This window comes from Erinaceus europaeus, chromosome 16 (genome assembly GCF_950295315.1).
Source record: "Erinaceus europaeus chromosome 16, mEriEur2.1, whole genome shotgun sequence".
Lineage (NCBI taxonomy): Eukaryota > Metazoa > Chordata > Mammalia > Eulipotyphla > Erinaceidae > Erinaceus > Erinaceus europaeus.
In genome coordinates this window covers 75,281,336-75,295,426 of record NC_080177.1, presented here as the reverse complement: position 1 = coordinate 75,295,426, position 14,091 = coordinate 75,281,336, and the positions used below count along the sequence as shown (strand labels likewise).

General features: G+C 42.9%; 1 protein-coding gene across 3 annotated transcripts in view; it reads right to left on the bottom strand.

Annotated features, from left to right (window-relative positions):
- The window catches only part of TTC6 (tetratricopeptide repeat domain 6), a 201,418-nt gene extending 188,048 nt beyond the window's left edge, over positions 1-13,370 (bottom strand). For 2 of the 3 annotated variants that reach the window (XM_060175452.1, XM_060175454.1), the window contains exon 1: positions 13,253-13,370. In XM_060175452.1, coding sequence (XP_060031435.1) covers positions 13,253-13,261 — 9 coding nt within the window. In that variant the 5' untranslated portion in view covers positions 13,262-13,370. Of the gene's footprint in view, positions 1-3,805; positions 3,886-13,252 lie in introns of those variants that run through there. The other variant, XM_060175453.1, reaches the window with a different exon arrangement.
- Between the last annotated feature and the right edge of the window lie 721 nt (positions 13,371-14,091).

Here is a 14,091-nt window from a genome sequence, read left to right as displayed (position 1 = left end):
GTAGAAGCAACATCCCAGAGGAGATGAAGACAGAGAAGGTAATATCCCCAATTCCATGTCTTCCCCCCAATAAAAATCTAGACTGACCTCTGAAGTATGTATATATGAGACGAGCTTAAGAGAAGACAGCAAAAGTTTAAAGAGCTGAGATGAGATTAAGCTAAAGGTAACCTCCAGTTTCAGAAAGAGGGCTTAACCTACTGGATTGACTGCCAAATGAAACACATCAACATTCTCCAGAGATACAATAACAAAACCCAGATTCCACACAACAAAACGTTCACAATGACCAAAAAAAATGTATAAGAAAAAGATGGTGGGTATAGCATAGTGGTTATGCAAAGAGACTCTCATGCCTGAGGCTCCGAAGTCCCAGGTTCAATCCCCCCCACCCCGCACCACAATAAACCAAAAAAAAAAAAAAAAAAAAAAAATCCAGGGGACAATGTTACACTCTCATGATAATGAGAAACTTAAAGTAAACTAACTAACTCCAGTTCAAAGAAAACTCAAAAGTTAAAATTCCTAAACAAGGACTTCCCAGCAGCTATTTTAACAATGCTGGGTGATGTAAAGGAAATAAGCTCAAGAACACAGATAAGACATGTCAGCAAAGAAATACAACTAGAGGGCCGGGTGGTTGGCACACCTGGTTGAGCGCACATGTTATAGTGTGCAAGGACCCAGGTTCGAGCCCCCGGCTCCCACCTTCTGGGGGAAAACTTCATGAGTGGTGAAGCAGGGCGGTAGGTGTCTCTCTCCCTTCCTATCTCCCTCTCCCCTTTCAATTTCTGGCTGTCTCTATCAAATAAATAAAGATAATTTTAAAAGAATCTTTAAAAAATACAACTAGATAGAAATATTGTATTTAAGAAATATAGTATCATCATTTCTAAGTGACAATAAAAATCAAACTGTCAAAAAAAAAAACCCTAAGAAAAAAACAGCCTCTGAGCCCTATAAAACAATGGCTTTTTTTTTTCTTCTTTCTTTCTTTTTTTTTTTTCTTTTTGAGAGACAGGGATAAACTGAGAGAGAAGCGGAGCAAAGAGACACCTGCAGCACTGCTTCACCATTCATGAAATTTCCTCCTTGCAGGTGGGGACCAGAGGGGCTTGAACCTTGGTCCTTGCCAGGTATCCTATGTCCTCTACCGGGTGTACCACCACCACCAGAACAAACAATATCAAGGTACGAACACTTAAGTCAGCCACATCCTGAAAGCAGAGAAAAACGGTATGTTATAGGGAAATTAAAAGATCATGGATATTTTATCAAGTACAACTGAGATGAAAAGACCAGATCTGCGGCATATACTGAAAGACATAAAGCTGTCAATCCAAAACTATATGTTTACCACAAATATAAATATATATACATATATATTAATGAGGACAAAATAGTGGCAAATTCAGTTAGAGGAAACTAAACAAACAAACAAACAAAATCACTCACCAGCAGACTGGAACTACAAGATGTGCTAAATAGAGTTCACCAGGTTAAAGGAAACTGTTACCAGATAAAAATCAAGCCAGAGAGAAGGTGGATTTGGGAGGATCTCACTCATAGGCACAACTTGAGAAACAAGAACAGAAAGGGAAAGGCTAAGTAAAAGTAAACCTTGGACTGGTGGTGCATGGAACCAGAGCAGACACTCCTGGGAAGGGAGGGAGGGAGGGAGGGAGGAAGGAAGGGAAGGAAGGAAGGAAAGAAGGAAGGGAGGGAGGGAAGGAGGGGTAGGGGGAAGGTCCTGGTGCAAGATGATGGACCTAGTTTGGGGGTGAGAGTGTTTTATGGACATCTGTCTTGGTGAGATAAGAAATTGTAGCAGGGGCCAGGCAGTGCTGCACCCAGCTAAGCACACAGAGTACTAAGCACAAGGATCCAAGTTCAAGACCCTGGTTCCCCACCTGCAGGGGGGACATCTCACAAGTGGTAAAGCCGGTCTGCAAGTGTATCTTTCTCTCTCCCCTCCCCCCTCAATTTCTCTCTGTCCCATCCAATAAAACAAAAACAAAACAAAACAAAAAAATGGCCACCAGGAGCAGTGGATTCATAGTTCTAGCAATAACCCTGGAGGGAAAAAAAAAAAAAAAAAAGGAATTGTATCCAAGATGCCAGCAACTGGACTATAAATCATTAACCTCTCAATAAAGAAAATAAATTTTTAAAAATTTATCTTCATGAATGAATGAATGAAGATAATCAGATAATCAGATATAGTAAATATCTGAGAAACTATAAAAGGCCCTTTTTCATATTTTTAAAAATTGCACAAAAAATTGTAACACTGTTTTTTGGGGTGAATGTGTATATAGATATGCAGTGCATGTGACAACAAAAAACCTGGGATGGGTGACTAGGAGGACAACATGTTTGTCAGATTCCTGCATTTTCTGTGAACTAGTTGAACATTAACGCTAAGTAGACTGTGAGAAAAACTTAAGTAATGAAAAGAGATATGATTTCAAAGCAAATGGAAAATAACATAGAAAGCAATAAATAAATAAATCTTACAATCATGAAAGTCTAACACTGAAATGCATGGTATTCAGCCAAAGTAATCATTGGGGGGGAGAGATTGTATAGTCCAAATCAAACAAAAAGAAAGGTCTAAAATTTAGTCTAAAGTACCACCTTAAGAATCTATAAAGTATGCAAAAGACTTTCATGTCTGAGGCTCCAGGATCCCAGGATCAATCCCCAGCACCACCATATAAACCAGAGGTGAGCAGTACTCTGGTCTCTTTCTCTGTATCTCTCATTAAATAAAGAAAAAATATTGTCTCCTTTTTTCTTTCATTAATAAAGTTTAATTGAAAAAATAGAAAGTGCAGCCTATTCTAAAGTATCACACAGCAGATCAGCAGTTGGCTGGGGGGGGGGGGGGTAGATAGATGCCCATGCAAATAACAGAATAACAGGGAGGAAAGGAAAGAGTTATCTTGGTTGCAGAAACTGTTACACAGGTGTGTAGATATCTATCAGAAGTCATCCAATTGTACTCCTGTACATAATATACACACACAAAAAAAAACCCTATATACACACACATAAAAAAACCCCTACATTCTGTGCAATTTATTAACTGTAACAGGCACCTCTAAAAAGTAGTAAGTAGAAAACCCAATTCACTGAGCCTTTGTGTTTTCATGTTAACAATAATAAGAACGGTTGGGCTTTAACTCCTACGACGGTCTCTGACAACAGTGTTATGAAAGATTTGGCACCTGCACCACCAAATAATTCTTGCATTAAGTCGTATGTCCCACTCACACCAAAGAGCTCACGCATCGTGTTGAAGGGCCCTGTTTTGAAATCCTACACACTGAGAGACCTCAGTGGCTGCCTCATCTAATGTGGTTAAGGTTTGTCCCAGACAACCAGCCCCTCTCAACAAAAGGCCAAGAGATCAAGGAGCAGGAAGTGAAATTCCCTCCTCCACTGCGCCCCTTCACCCTAAGCATGACCCATGTGATGCCTCGCCTTTTTTAAGCCTTCCTAACCGGCTCTTCTCCTTTCTGCCTATCTTTTCTTCCACCAGCTTCTCACTCCTCCCGGACCCTTCTCCCCTGAGCTCCTCCAGTCTGTCTCCCCTGCAGCCCAGCCCCTCCCCTACCCCCAGTGTCTTCTCTCAGTTTAGCTCTACCTTCCTTTCAGACTTCCGTGGGATTAGAAAGGATTAAAAAGGCGGGACCGAGGGGGACAGCCGTCAGCTGTCACGGGCTCCCCTCTCCTTTCCACAGCCCTCCACACACACCCCCCTTTACAGTCACCCTTGCCCCAGTCCACACCCTCCTCTCACCCCGCTCCAGGGACGCCTCTGTTTCTATCCAGGTGGCTGGGAGGTTGACGCCAACCGGCCTTTCCAGGTTGAGAGGCCGGTTGGGCACAACTGGACAGAAGGATCCTTAGTGTTGCCCAGCAATAAGCCTCGCGCCTTCCATCACCCACCCTCCCCACCCCCACCCCACCCCCCACCCCCACCCCCACCCCCCACCCCCACCCCGGGCCTGCGCCCCCGCCCATCCAGCTCGCCTTCCCTTGTCAAACCAGCTACAGGGCTGTCCACACCCAGGCTGAGATGGGTCCTAAGGAACCTCCTTGACAAGTGGGTCTTCACATCGAGCGGTTCTGGTTAGTTGCTTAAATGACGACCCTGACATTCATGATCATTTTATCTTTAAACTACTAATGCTGCCCCAAGAGACTGAAAATCTTTTTAGTAGGTAGGTTTTTCAACTCTATGTCAACACTATATGTCAGGATAAACTTCAAGAAGTTTTGTTTTTGTTTTCTTTTCTCCAGATTCTTGACCTTGAAAATTCAAAAAGAAACTTGACATCAAGGGGCTGGGGAGATAGCATAATGGTTCTGCAAGACTCTCATACCTGAAGCTCCAAGGTCAATCCCCAGCACCACCATAAGCCAGAGCTGAGCTGTGTGTGTGTGTGTGTGTGTGTGTGTGTGTGTGTGTGTGTGTCTCTGTGTGTGTGTGTCTGTGTGTGTGTGTGGTGTGTGTGTCTCTCTGTGTGTGTGTCTCTGTGTATGTGTGTGTGGTGTGTGTGTGTCTGTGTGTGTGTGTCTCTGTGTGTGTGTGTCTCTGTGTGTGTCTCTGTGTGTGTGTGTCTCTGTGAGTGTGTTTGTTTCCTTAGGATCTATCCCCTGGAGAGGAATTGCTGGGTCATAGGGTAGGTCCATTTCTAGCCTTCTGAGAATTTTCCAGACTGCTCTCCACAGTAGTACATCAAATTGAAAAGTGTCTGCATGGCAAAAGGAACTACCAGCCCAACAAAGAAACTCCTTACAGAAAAGGTGATTTTTTTTTTTACATGCCATATATCAGACAAGAGGCTAAGAACCAAAATATATAAAGAGTTCAACAAACTCAGCAACAACAGCAAAAACAAAAACAAAATGACTCCATCCAAAAGTGAGGAGAGGATATTCATCAATGTATATTCCAAAGAAGAGATCCAAATGGCCAAAAAGCTTGAAAAAGTGCTTCGAGTCATTGTTTGTCAGAGAAATGCAAATAAAGACAACACTGAGATACCATTTCACCCCCGTGAGAATGTCAGACATCAGAAAGAGTAACAACAAGTGCAGGAGAGTTGGTGGCTGGGAGCAATAAAGGAACACTCCCACATGGCTGGTGAGAATGCAAATTAGTCCCTGTGGAGAGCAGTCAGGGCAACATGCTGTATATGTATATGTATATGCATATATATATATATTCCCTTTTATTGCCCTTGTTTTATTATTGGAGTTATTATAGTTGTTGTTGATATTGCCATTGTTGGCTAGGACAGAGAGAAATAGAGAGAGGAGGGGAAGACAGAGAGGGGGAGAGAAAGACAGACACCTGCAGACCTGCTTCACTGTTTGTGAAGCGACTCCCCTGCAGGTGGGGAGCCGGGGGCTTGAACCGGGATCCTTACGCCAGTCCTTGCACCACGTGCACTTAACCCACTGCGCTACCACCTGACTCCCTGCCGTGCTGTTATTTTTAACCATGGTGGTGGCTGCTGGACTTTTCTTCTTTTCAATGACTGTCTTCTGTATTGTTCATTTTCCTTTATTATATTTCAACATTGTTTGATGTCGTCAAGGGAACTATTCTGACTCTCTAGGAGGGTCAAAAGGAAAAGGAAAAGAAAAACATTAGATGCCGGTGAAAGGTCTTATTCAGTGTCTGGCACTTATCAGAACTTCAAATGTTTATTGTATACTTTTTTTTTTTTTTTGCCTCCAGGGTTATCGCTGGGGCTCGATGCCTGCACCACAAATCCACTGCTCCTGGAGGCTATTTTTTCCCCTTTTGTTGCCCTTGTTGTTTATCATTGCTGTTATCATTATTGTTGTTCATAGTATTGTTGTTATTGTTGTTGGATAGGACAGATAGAAATGGAGAGAGGAGGGGAAGACAGGAGAGAAAGATAAACACCTGCAGACCTGCTTCACCGCCTGTGCTTTTTTTTTTTTTTTTTAAAAAGGCATAGCCATTTTATTTTATTTCATAAGAGCACTACTCAGCTCTGGCTTATGATGATGTGGGGGATTGAACCTGGGACTTTGGAGCCTCAGGCATGAGTCTTTTTGCAGAACCATCATGCTGTTCCCTTACCCCTTATTGAATGTCTCGGCTCTCTACTAACCAATCCCTCTCCAAATGCTCAGGCAACCAATGAATGATATCAGGAGAGTGACAGAGGGAACTTTCTGGAAGTCCTCGGTATTAATCCAAATGCTGGAGGATCACAGGGTGGCTCCCAGATATTCCAGGTCAAAGGCTGCTCTGTGCTACAGAACTCCCTGGTACTACACTAAGGAAGTGGTTACACTCTGACATTCTTGGGCCTCCCTGAGGGTATCACCCACCTCACAAGCACATAAAGCCCAGCAGAATGGGGCCCTCGGTGGTGTCACACACATCATGAACACACATATCTGCATACTCAAGGACTCAGGTCAAGAAACAGCCCCCAGCCCTTCTTGCAGTGGGGAAGTTTCATGAGTGGTGAAGCAGGGGTACAGGTGTTTTTCTCTCCCTCTCTATCTGCCCCTTCCCTCTCAATTCCTTTCTGCCCTATAAAAACTGATTGATTGATTGACTGATTGATTGATTGATTGACTGGGGGGGGCCAGGCCAAGACTTTGCTTTGCCACTGGGGCAAGTTGCTTCCCAAGCTGGGTTTCTGCAACCTCATGTGCAAAGTGGAAATACTAGTTTTGCATAAGGCTTGATGCTTTATGCCCTAACATTATGAATTTTCAAAAATGGTTGCCACAGGTGAAAAGTATTCTACAAGGGGCGGGACCCAGGTTCAAGCCCTCAGTCCCACCTACAGAGGGGAAGCTTCACAAGCAATGAAGCAGGGCTGCAAGTGTCTCTCTCCTCTCTAGCTTCTCCACCCCTCTCATTTTCTGTTTCTATTCAATAAAATAAAAATAAATAAAATGCTAAAAAAAGAAAACTGTTCTACCTGCCACCCCCAAGCTTTCAGTGTTTCCCAATATACCTCACTGCCCTGTGACAACTCTAATGGGCCCTCATAGCACTGGGTATAACCCTGTCAAACCACAAGCAAATTGCTTTCTTTCTGTGCTAATTAAAATCAGAAGCAAATAACCAAAGGGCTTGTAAAGTGACTAATTGTTCTTGGTGTCACTTCAGATACTGAACAAACAAAAACACCAGGCTGAGCAGTTAAGGCATCTTCCTAAATTGCAAAACATAAAAAAAGTTAATGTAAGCTTAAAATATGTCTTGCTCTTACTATAGGATTGGAAAGCAATTTAAATGGTAGGTAAGTATTGCTCATTACTACCTTCTAACATCAACGAAAATGAAATCAGTAGTGAGAAAGTTACATGGGTTATAATATTTATGGCAGCACAGTTCACAATAACTAAAATGCAGAAACGAGAAGAAGTAACCATTGATCGATGATTGAATAAAGAAATTATGAGTCTGGGGACATAACTCAACATATTAGGATCCTACTACTTCTAGCGTTTGCCCTTCTTCCGTAGCCAGTCAACAGCGTCAGATTGAGCCTGATGTAAAGTTTCAAGACCTCCTTTGAATCTGGAGAGGTGGCAGTCCTGAATTTGTATAACTGAGACCCAGAGGTTCTAAATTCAATCCCTGGCGCCACCATAAGCTAGAGATGAGCAATGGTCTGACCTCTCTTTCTCTCAAAAAAAAAAAAAAAAGAAGGGGCCAGGTAGTGGCTCACTTGGTTGAGAGCACACATCATAGTGCACAAGGATCAAGGTTCAAACCCCTGATCCCCACCTACAGGGGAAAAGCTTCAGGGGTGAGGAAGCAGGGCTACAGGTGTCTCTCTGTCTCTTTCCTTTGAGGAAAAAAAAAATGAGAAAGCAGTGGCTGGGCACAATAGCTGCATTGGTAGAGTGTTAAACTCTCACACCCGAGGTCCCCAGTTCAGTTCCTGGTACCGCATGTATTGGAGTGATACTCCGACTTATCTCTCTCTTCTCTGCCTTTTATGAACATGTAATAAATAAAACAAAAAAAATTAAAGGAAAGAAGACAGAGAAACCAACAAGGATGACAAAAAAGAAAACAGAGGGAAGGATGGGAGAAAGGATGGAAGGGGTGGAAGAGAAGCTGTGAATGTCAGTTGGTTTTATTTGATTTTTGAAAAATAGAAACAAAGAAGCAGGGCAACAAAGCCCACACTGAGAAAAATAATGGTTATATGATGGATAATGAAAACTAACCAGAACTAGCATAGATGTGAGAGTTAAACTACAAGGACATTAAGACAGTTGTTAGAATTGCATTCCACATGTTCAAAGGGACAGGACAGACTAAACTGAAATTAAAAGCCCACTATATTTATTGCAGGCACAAAATGGTTTTTAGGTGAGAAATGTATATTCAAAATATTGAACTAAAAATAAAGGTGTGTGTGTGTGTGTGTGTGTGTGTGTGTGTGTGTGTGTGTGTGTGTGAGAGAGAGAGAACAGGCTGTTTCCAAAAGAAATATTTACGGTTAATTGAAATATGAAAATATCCAACTTCAATATTAGCTCAGAGATTCAAATTAAAACAACAGTTTGCCAAAAGAAAAAAGAACTCCACACTCCATGAAAAGTATGATGGGTATCAGAGGGGAAGCTGGAAGAGGTTGGGCACAGAGAGCCAGGGGGTCACTCCGATGATGAGGATGATGAGGATGGCATTGGAACTCTGGTGGTGGGTGGGATGAGATCAGTGCACATAGAGAATTGAAGCTGTACCCCCCCCCCGCCAAATTCATACAGCATTGAAAGCCAACAGCAAGTCAACATAATTATAGTTGAATAAAAATGAAACATGGACCAGTGAAATGCATGCGTGGGTGTGGGCAGTGAGCTGCTTTGCCATGTGCATGAGCCAAGTTCCAACCTGGGACCCACCACACTGAAGGAAACTTCGCTGCTATAGTGTCTGTCTCTCTCTGCCACTCTGGCTCTATCTAAAATTAATAAAAATAATAGTGAAAAAATAAATTATTTGGTTTAAGATAAACAGACAATAAAACATATTTCCACTAGTCAAATCACATTAGTTTTTTTTGTCTGTTTTTGCCACCAGGGTTATTACTGAGCTGGCACAATTCTAACACTCCTGGAAGGCATTTTTTTTCTTCCTTCTTTTTGCCTTTCTTCTTTATTAGACAGGACAAAGACAACTTGAGAGGAGAGGGGGAGACAGAGAGGGAGAAAGAGAGACGCCTGCAGACCTGCTTCACTGCTCATGAAGCTTTCCCCTGCAGATAGGGAGTGGGGCCTGGAACCTGCAGACCTACTTCACTGCTCATGAAGCTTTCCCCTACAGATAGGGAGTGGGGCCTGGAACCTAGGTCCTTGCACATGTGAGGGCTAAACCCAGATGGACTTTCAAGCAGATGTACCACCAATCAGTCCCCACATTAGTTATCATTAGGTAAATAGTAAGTTCTATTCACTGAGAAGGACGGAGTAGGAGGCTTCCATGAAGACTCAGCACCGCCATTCAGCTAGAAACACTTGTAGTAAAATATCTCAAGAACCTTAAACACTTGAAGTCTTTTGACATAAAATCACATTTGTTATCTCTTCTTTATCACGGAGGAATGTAAAATTTAACAATGATGACACTGCAGTGTTGTTCTAATCATCAGAAGGCAGAATTCCTGCTTTAGATTCACTTTCCTCAGGGCCAGGAGAGGATTCTCCTTTTTTTAATTAATTAATTAATTAATTTATTTATTTATTCTCTTTTGTTGCCTTTGTTTTTTATTGCTGTACTTATTATTATTGTTGTCATCGTTGTTGGATAGGACAGAGAGAAATGGAGAGAGGAGGGGAAGAGAAAGTAGGGGAGAGAAAGATAGACACCTGCAGACCTGCTTCACTGCCTGTGAAGCGACTCCCCTGCAGGTGGGGAGCTGGGGGCTCAAACCAGGATCCTTACACAGATCCTTGCGCTTTGTGCCACCTGCACTTAACCTGACTCCCAGGATTCTCCTTTTATCATGACTCCCTCTAACATGTCCAAGCACCAGGGTGTAGGTACAATTAAAAAGGAAATAGCCACTGTTCTCAAGGTCTAGCATGGCACCAGGCATAGAGAGAGAGCTCTTTGAGATCAACAGCTAAATGTCACTGACTAGCATTTGTCAAGGCTGAGTTCTTGCAGAAACAGACATAACGAGAACTAAGCACCAGATTTATCGTTCTAGAAATGAGGAAATCAGGAGTCTGGTGTCAGCATACCTGGCTGAGCACACCTGTTACGATGTGCAAGGACCTGGGTACAAGCCCAGCCCCCACCTGCAGGGGGGAAATGCTTCATGAGCGGTGAGGTAATGCTGCAGGTATCTTTCTTTCTCTCTGTGCCACCATTTTCTCAAAGATTTATCTCTGTCTGTATCCAGTAGATTAAAAAAGTAAGTAACTTTGGGGACCAGGCAATAATACAGTGGGTTAAGCACACATAGCGCAAAGCACAAGGACCAGCATAAGGATCCCAGTTCAAGTGCCCAGCTCCCCACCTACAGGGGAGGCACTTCACAAGTGGTGAAGCAGGTCTGCAGGTGTCTATCGTTCTCTTCCCCCCCCCCACTATTTTCCCCTCTTCTCTCAGTTTCTCTGTCCTATCCAACAACGACAGCAATAACAACAATGATGAACAACAAGGGCAACAAAAGGAGAAAAGTAGCCTCCAGGAGCAGTGGATTCATAGTGCAGACACCAAGTCCCAGCAATAACCCTGGAGGAAAAAAAAAAAAAAGTAATTTTTAATGAAAAATTAAAGATGCTCTGGTCTTGGGGAATGAATTTTTCCTATGAGCTCCATAGTCACTGGACCTACTTCACACTGATACAACGCACCCACTTGTCTTAGTCCATGGTTTACCGCAAAGATCAGTCAGTCTCTCTGTCTTCCCCTCCTCTCTCCATTTCTCGCTGTCCTATCCAACAATGACAATATCAACAACAACAACAACAATAATAACCACAACAATGGTAAAGCAACCAGAGTAACAAAAGGAAAAAATGGCCCCATAGGAACAGTAGATTCGTGGTGCAGGCACCGAGCCCCAGCAATAACCCTGGAGAAAAAAAAAAAGATCAATTCATGGAAAGTCAGGAAAACTGGGTTAAAATCAATATTGGTCTGAACATACATCACTTTAACAATGATATCAAGCACAAATTAGTAAATTAAAGCACTGACTATAAAAACAAGCATACTCAGAGCTTGTTACTCTGCTAAGATCCAAAGGACAGACATAATGAAGCCCCCAGAATGCCACTCCAAGATGGCAGTTGAAAGTTACAGTATGAGTGAGGCACTAGGAAGAACTGAAGATATCCTACTTCATGTGTACGATGCTTCCTTTCTCTCCTCCTCAGCGAGATCCCCACAAAAAAGAAGGCTTTTTATGGGTTTGAAGGTGGGGTAGAATTGAGGGACCTATTTGCGTAAGCACAGGCGGGATGAATGGGAACTCACTCAAGATCTAACCACTACAGGAAAGGATGGCCACCATTGTTCTGAAAAGGCAATGGGGCCAAAAATAAAAAAATAAAAAAATGTTAGTAGAGCCTGCTGAAGGTTAAAGTCGTGTAAGAAGGACTGCCCAACAGGAGTTATGGACACTGAGCATCAGTGAGGGACTAAGTAAGTTATAGGGATTCAGTGAGAAAGCAGAAGTACTCAGAACTGCTGTCACTCATTCCCTCTGCTCTGCATTCCTGCCTGCACCATCATCCCAAAATGGAAGCCCCATTGAGAAGGAAACTGGGCAAAGTGGACCACAGAATGGCAGAGGAGGGAGCTAGGAATGACAACAGAATAGCCGACAAAACCCACATCCCAAAACCTATCCTGTTAATCCACAAATACATATGGGGGGAGGGAGAGAGAGAGAGAGATAGAAAGAGAGATTCTTAGGGACCTTCCCTGTGCTAATCACTCTACTCTATTTTTGCCATAGTGACTTACTTAACAGATTCCAGGTTTCCTTAAACTCAGAGTGATTTAAAAAAAATTTTTTTTTCTTTACTAGGGGATTAATGAATTACAATACAATTGTTGACACATGAGTAAAATTGCACATCTCCCTGTGAGGGGTGTCTACAAAACACTCTCACCTCCAACCTTGGTCCTTTCCTCTGTCATGCACCAGGACCCCAAAGCCTTACAGCTGAATTTACTAGAGTGCAGGAATGGAGCCCCAGGTAGCCAGCCATCTTCCCAGGAGGTGCTTCAGAAGCCTGGCGCCTGGCCTGACCTCAGGGTTTTTTAAGTAAGATTAAAAAAAAAAAAAAAAAAAAAAAAACCATGTCAGTGAGCAGAAAAAGAAACTCTGTCAGTAAAACTATTCATTCAAAAAGAAAAGATACAAATAACCCTAATAAGCCTGGTCCAAAGCAGGTGTACCTGGCTGAGAAGTAAGGATTTATTTTTCTTGGAGGCAGCGGCTGTTCTCTGGCATTCCAGTTACATGCTGCTCTTCCAAAGGGCTTTGCTTAGGTGATCTCCAAGGACAGTAATGCACTAGAGACTTTGCTGAGCTTGAGGTCAGAACCATTCCTTTCTCTCAAGTAAGTATGTATATAACTGTTGGATGGGCTTTGTAGCCTAAACATTGAGCTTAGAGCCCCAATGCCTGGTTTATGCTTAGAAAAACTAACAGCTCTCCCTAAGTAAGCTGTAAAAACAGAAGCTGCATTTAACCAGAATCACTACCCGAGCCTTCTGGGTACCAGCCCTCCTCCCAGAATGCACCTCCCCCAAGGCCAATTCAGGGAAATGGACATGTTTTGAAGAAGTGTTGTTTTTCTCTCCTCAGGTAAAGGAGATCTGTCACTTGGTACTTATTATAGCCTGTACACAGAACCATCATCTCCTCCTCCTCCTCCTATTTTGCCTCCAGGGTTACCACTGGGGCTTGGTGCCTGTACCACAAATCCACTGTTCCTATAGCCATTTTTTGATATTTTTTTTATAGGACAGAGAGAAATTTAGAAGGGGAAAGGAAGAGGGAGAGAGAAAGATAGACATCTGTAGGCCTGCTTCACCACTTGTGAGGCGACCTCCCTGCAGGTGGGGAGCCAGGGGCTCAAGCCAGGATCCTTACGCTGGTCCTTCCAACCGATCCCCTACACAGAACTTTTTTAGCTCATCAAAACTTTGTCTGCAATGAGTTGGATATTGCAGGGGACCAAGAGAACCCCAGGAACTCACCCCTCCCATTTCCAGTTTTTCCAAGCTTCATCATCAGTAGGAGGGATTAATGAACTGGTGGATCTTCACTTCAGCCTATGATGTCTAGCAGAAACCCTTTGGTAGTTCCAGTCTTTTCTTGAATATTTACCTATTTGATAGAGACAAAGAGAAACTGAAATGAAGTGGGGGGAAGAAGTTAAAGACATACTTGCAATACAGAATCACTGCTCCTGAAGCTTCCCCACTGCAGGTGGCAACTGAGGGCTTGAACCCTTGGTTCTTATGCAAGCTAAGATGTATGCTCAGCCAGGTGCACCACCACCACCTGGCGGCAGTTCTAGTCTTTTCTACACTGTTTGCCTTAATTATGACTTGGAAGCCAACTATACTCTATGTATGTAAGGTAACATGTAAGGACTTTTACTATCTGAAGGACAATAAGGCTAGCATGCTTGCTCCATTTCAAATAGACCTGGACTTCCAAGATGAAAAAAAAAAATTTTTTAAATGGTGGGTTGGGGGTGGGCACAGTTGGTTAAGCACACACATTACAGTATGCAAGGACCTGGGTTCAAGCCCCTGGTCTCTACCTGCAGGGGGAAGCTTCACCAGTAGTGAGGTAGGGATGCAGCTGTCTCTCTGTCTTTCACTCTCTATCTCCCTGTCCTTTCTCAATTTCTCTCTGTTTCTATCCAACAATAAATAAATAAATATTTTCAAAAAGAAAAAATAATGAATTATAGCAAACAGTTCTAAAAGCCAGCACCAAAATTTCTTTGCTGGAATACCATTTTGGGTTTTGAGGACTAGAAAATGTCTTAAGTGACATCTCAGAGTTCTACCTGGCTTCTCTTTTT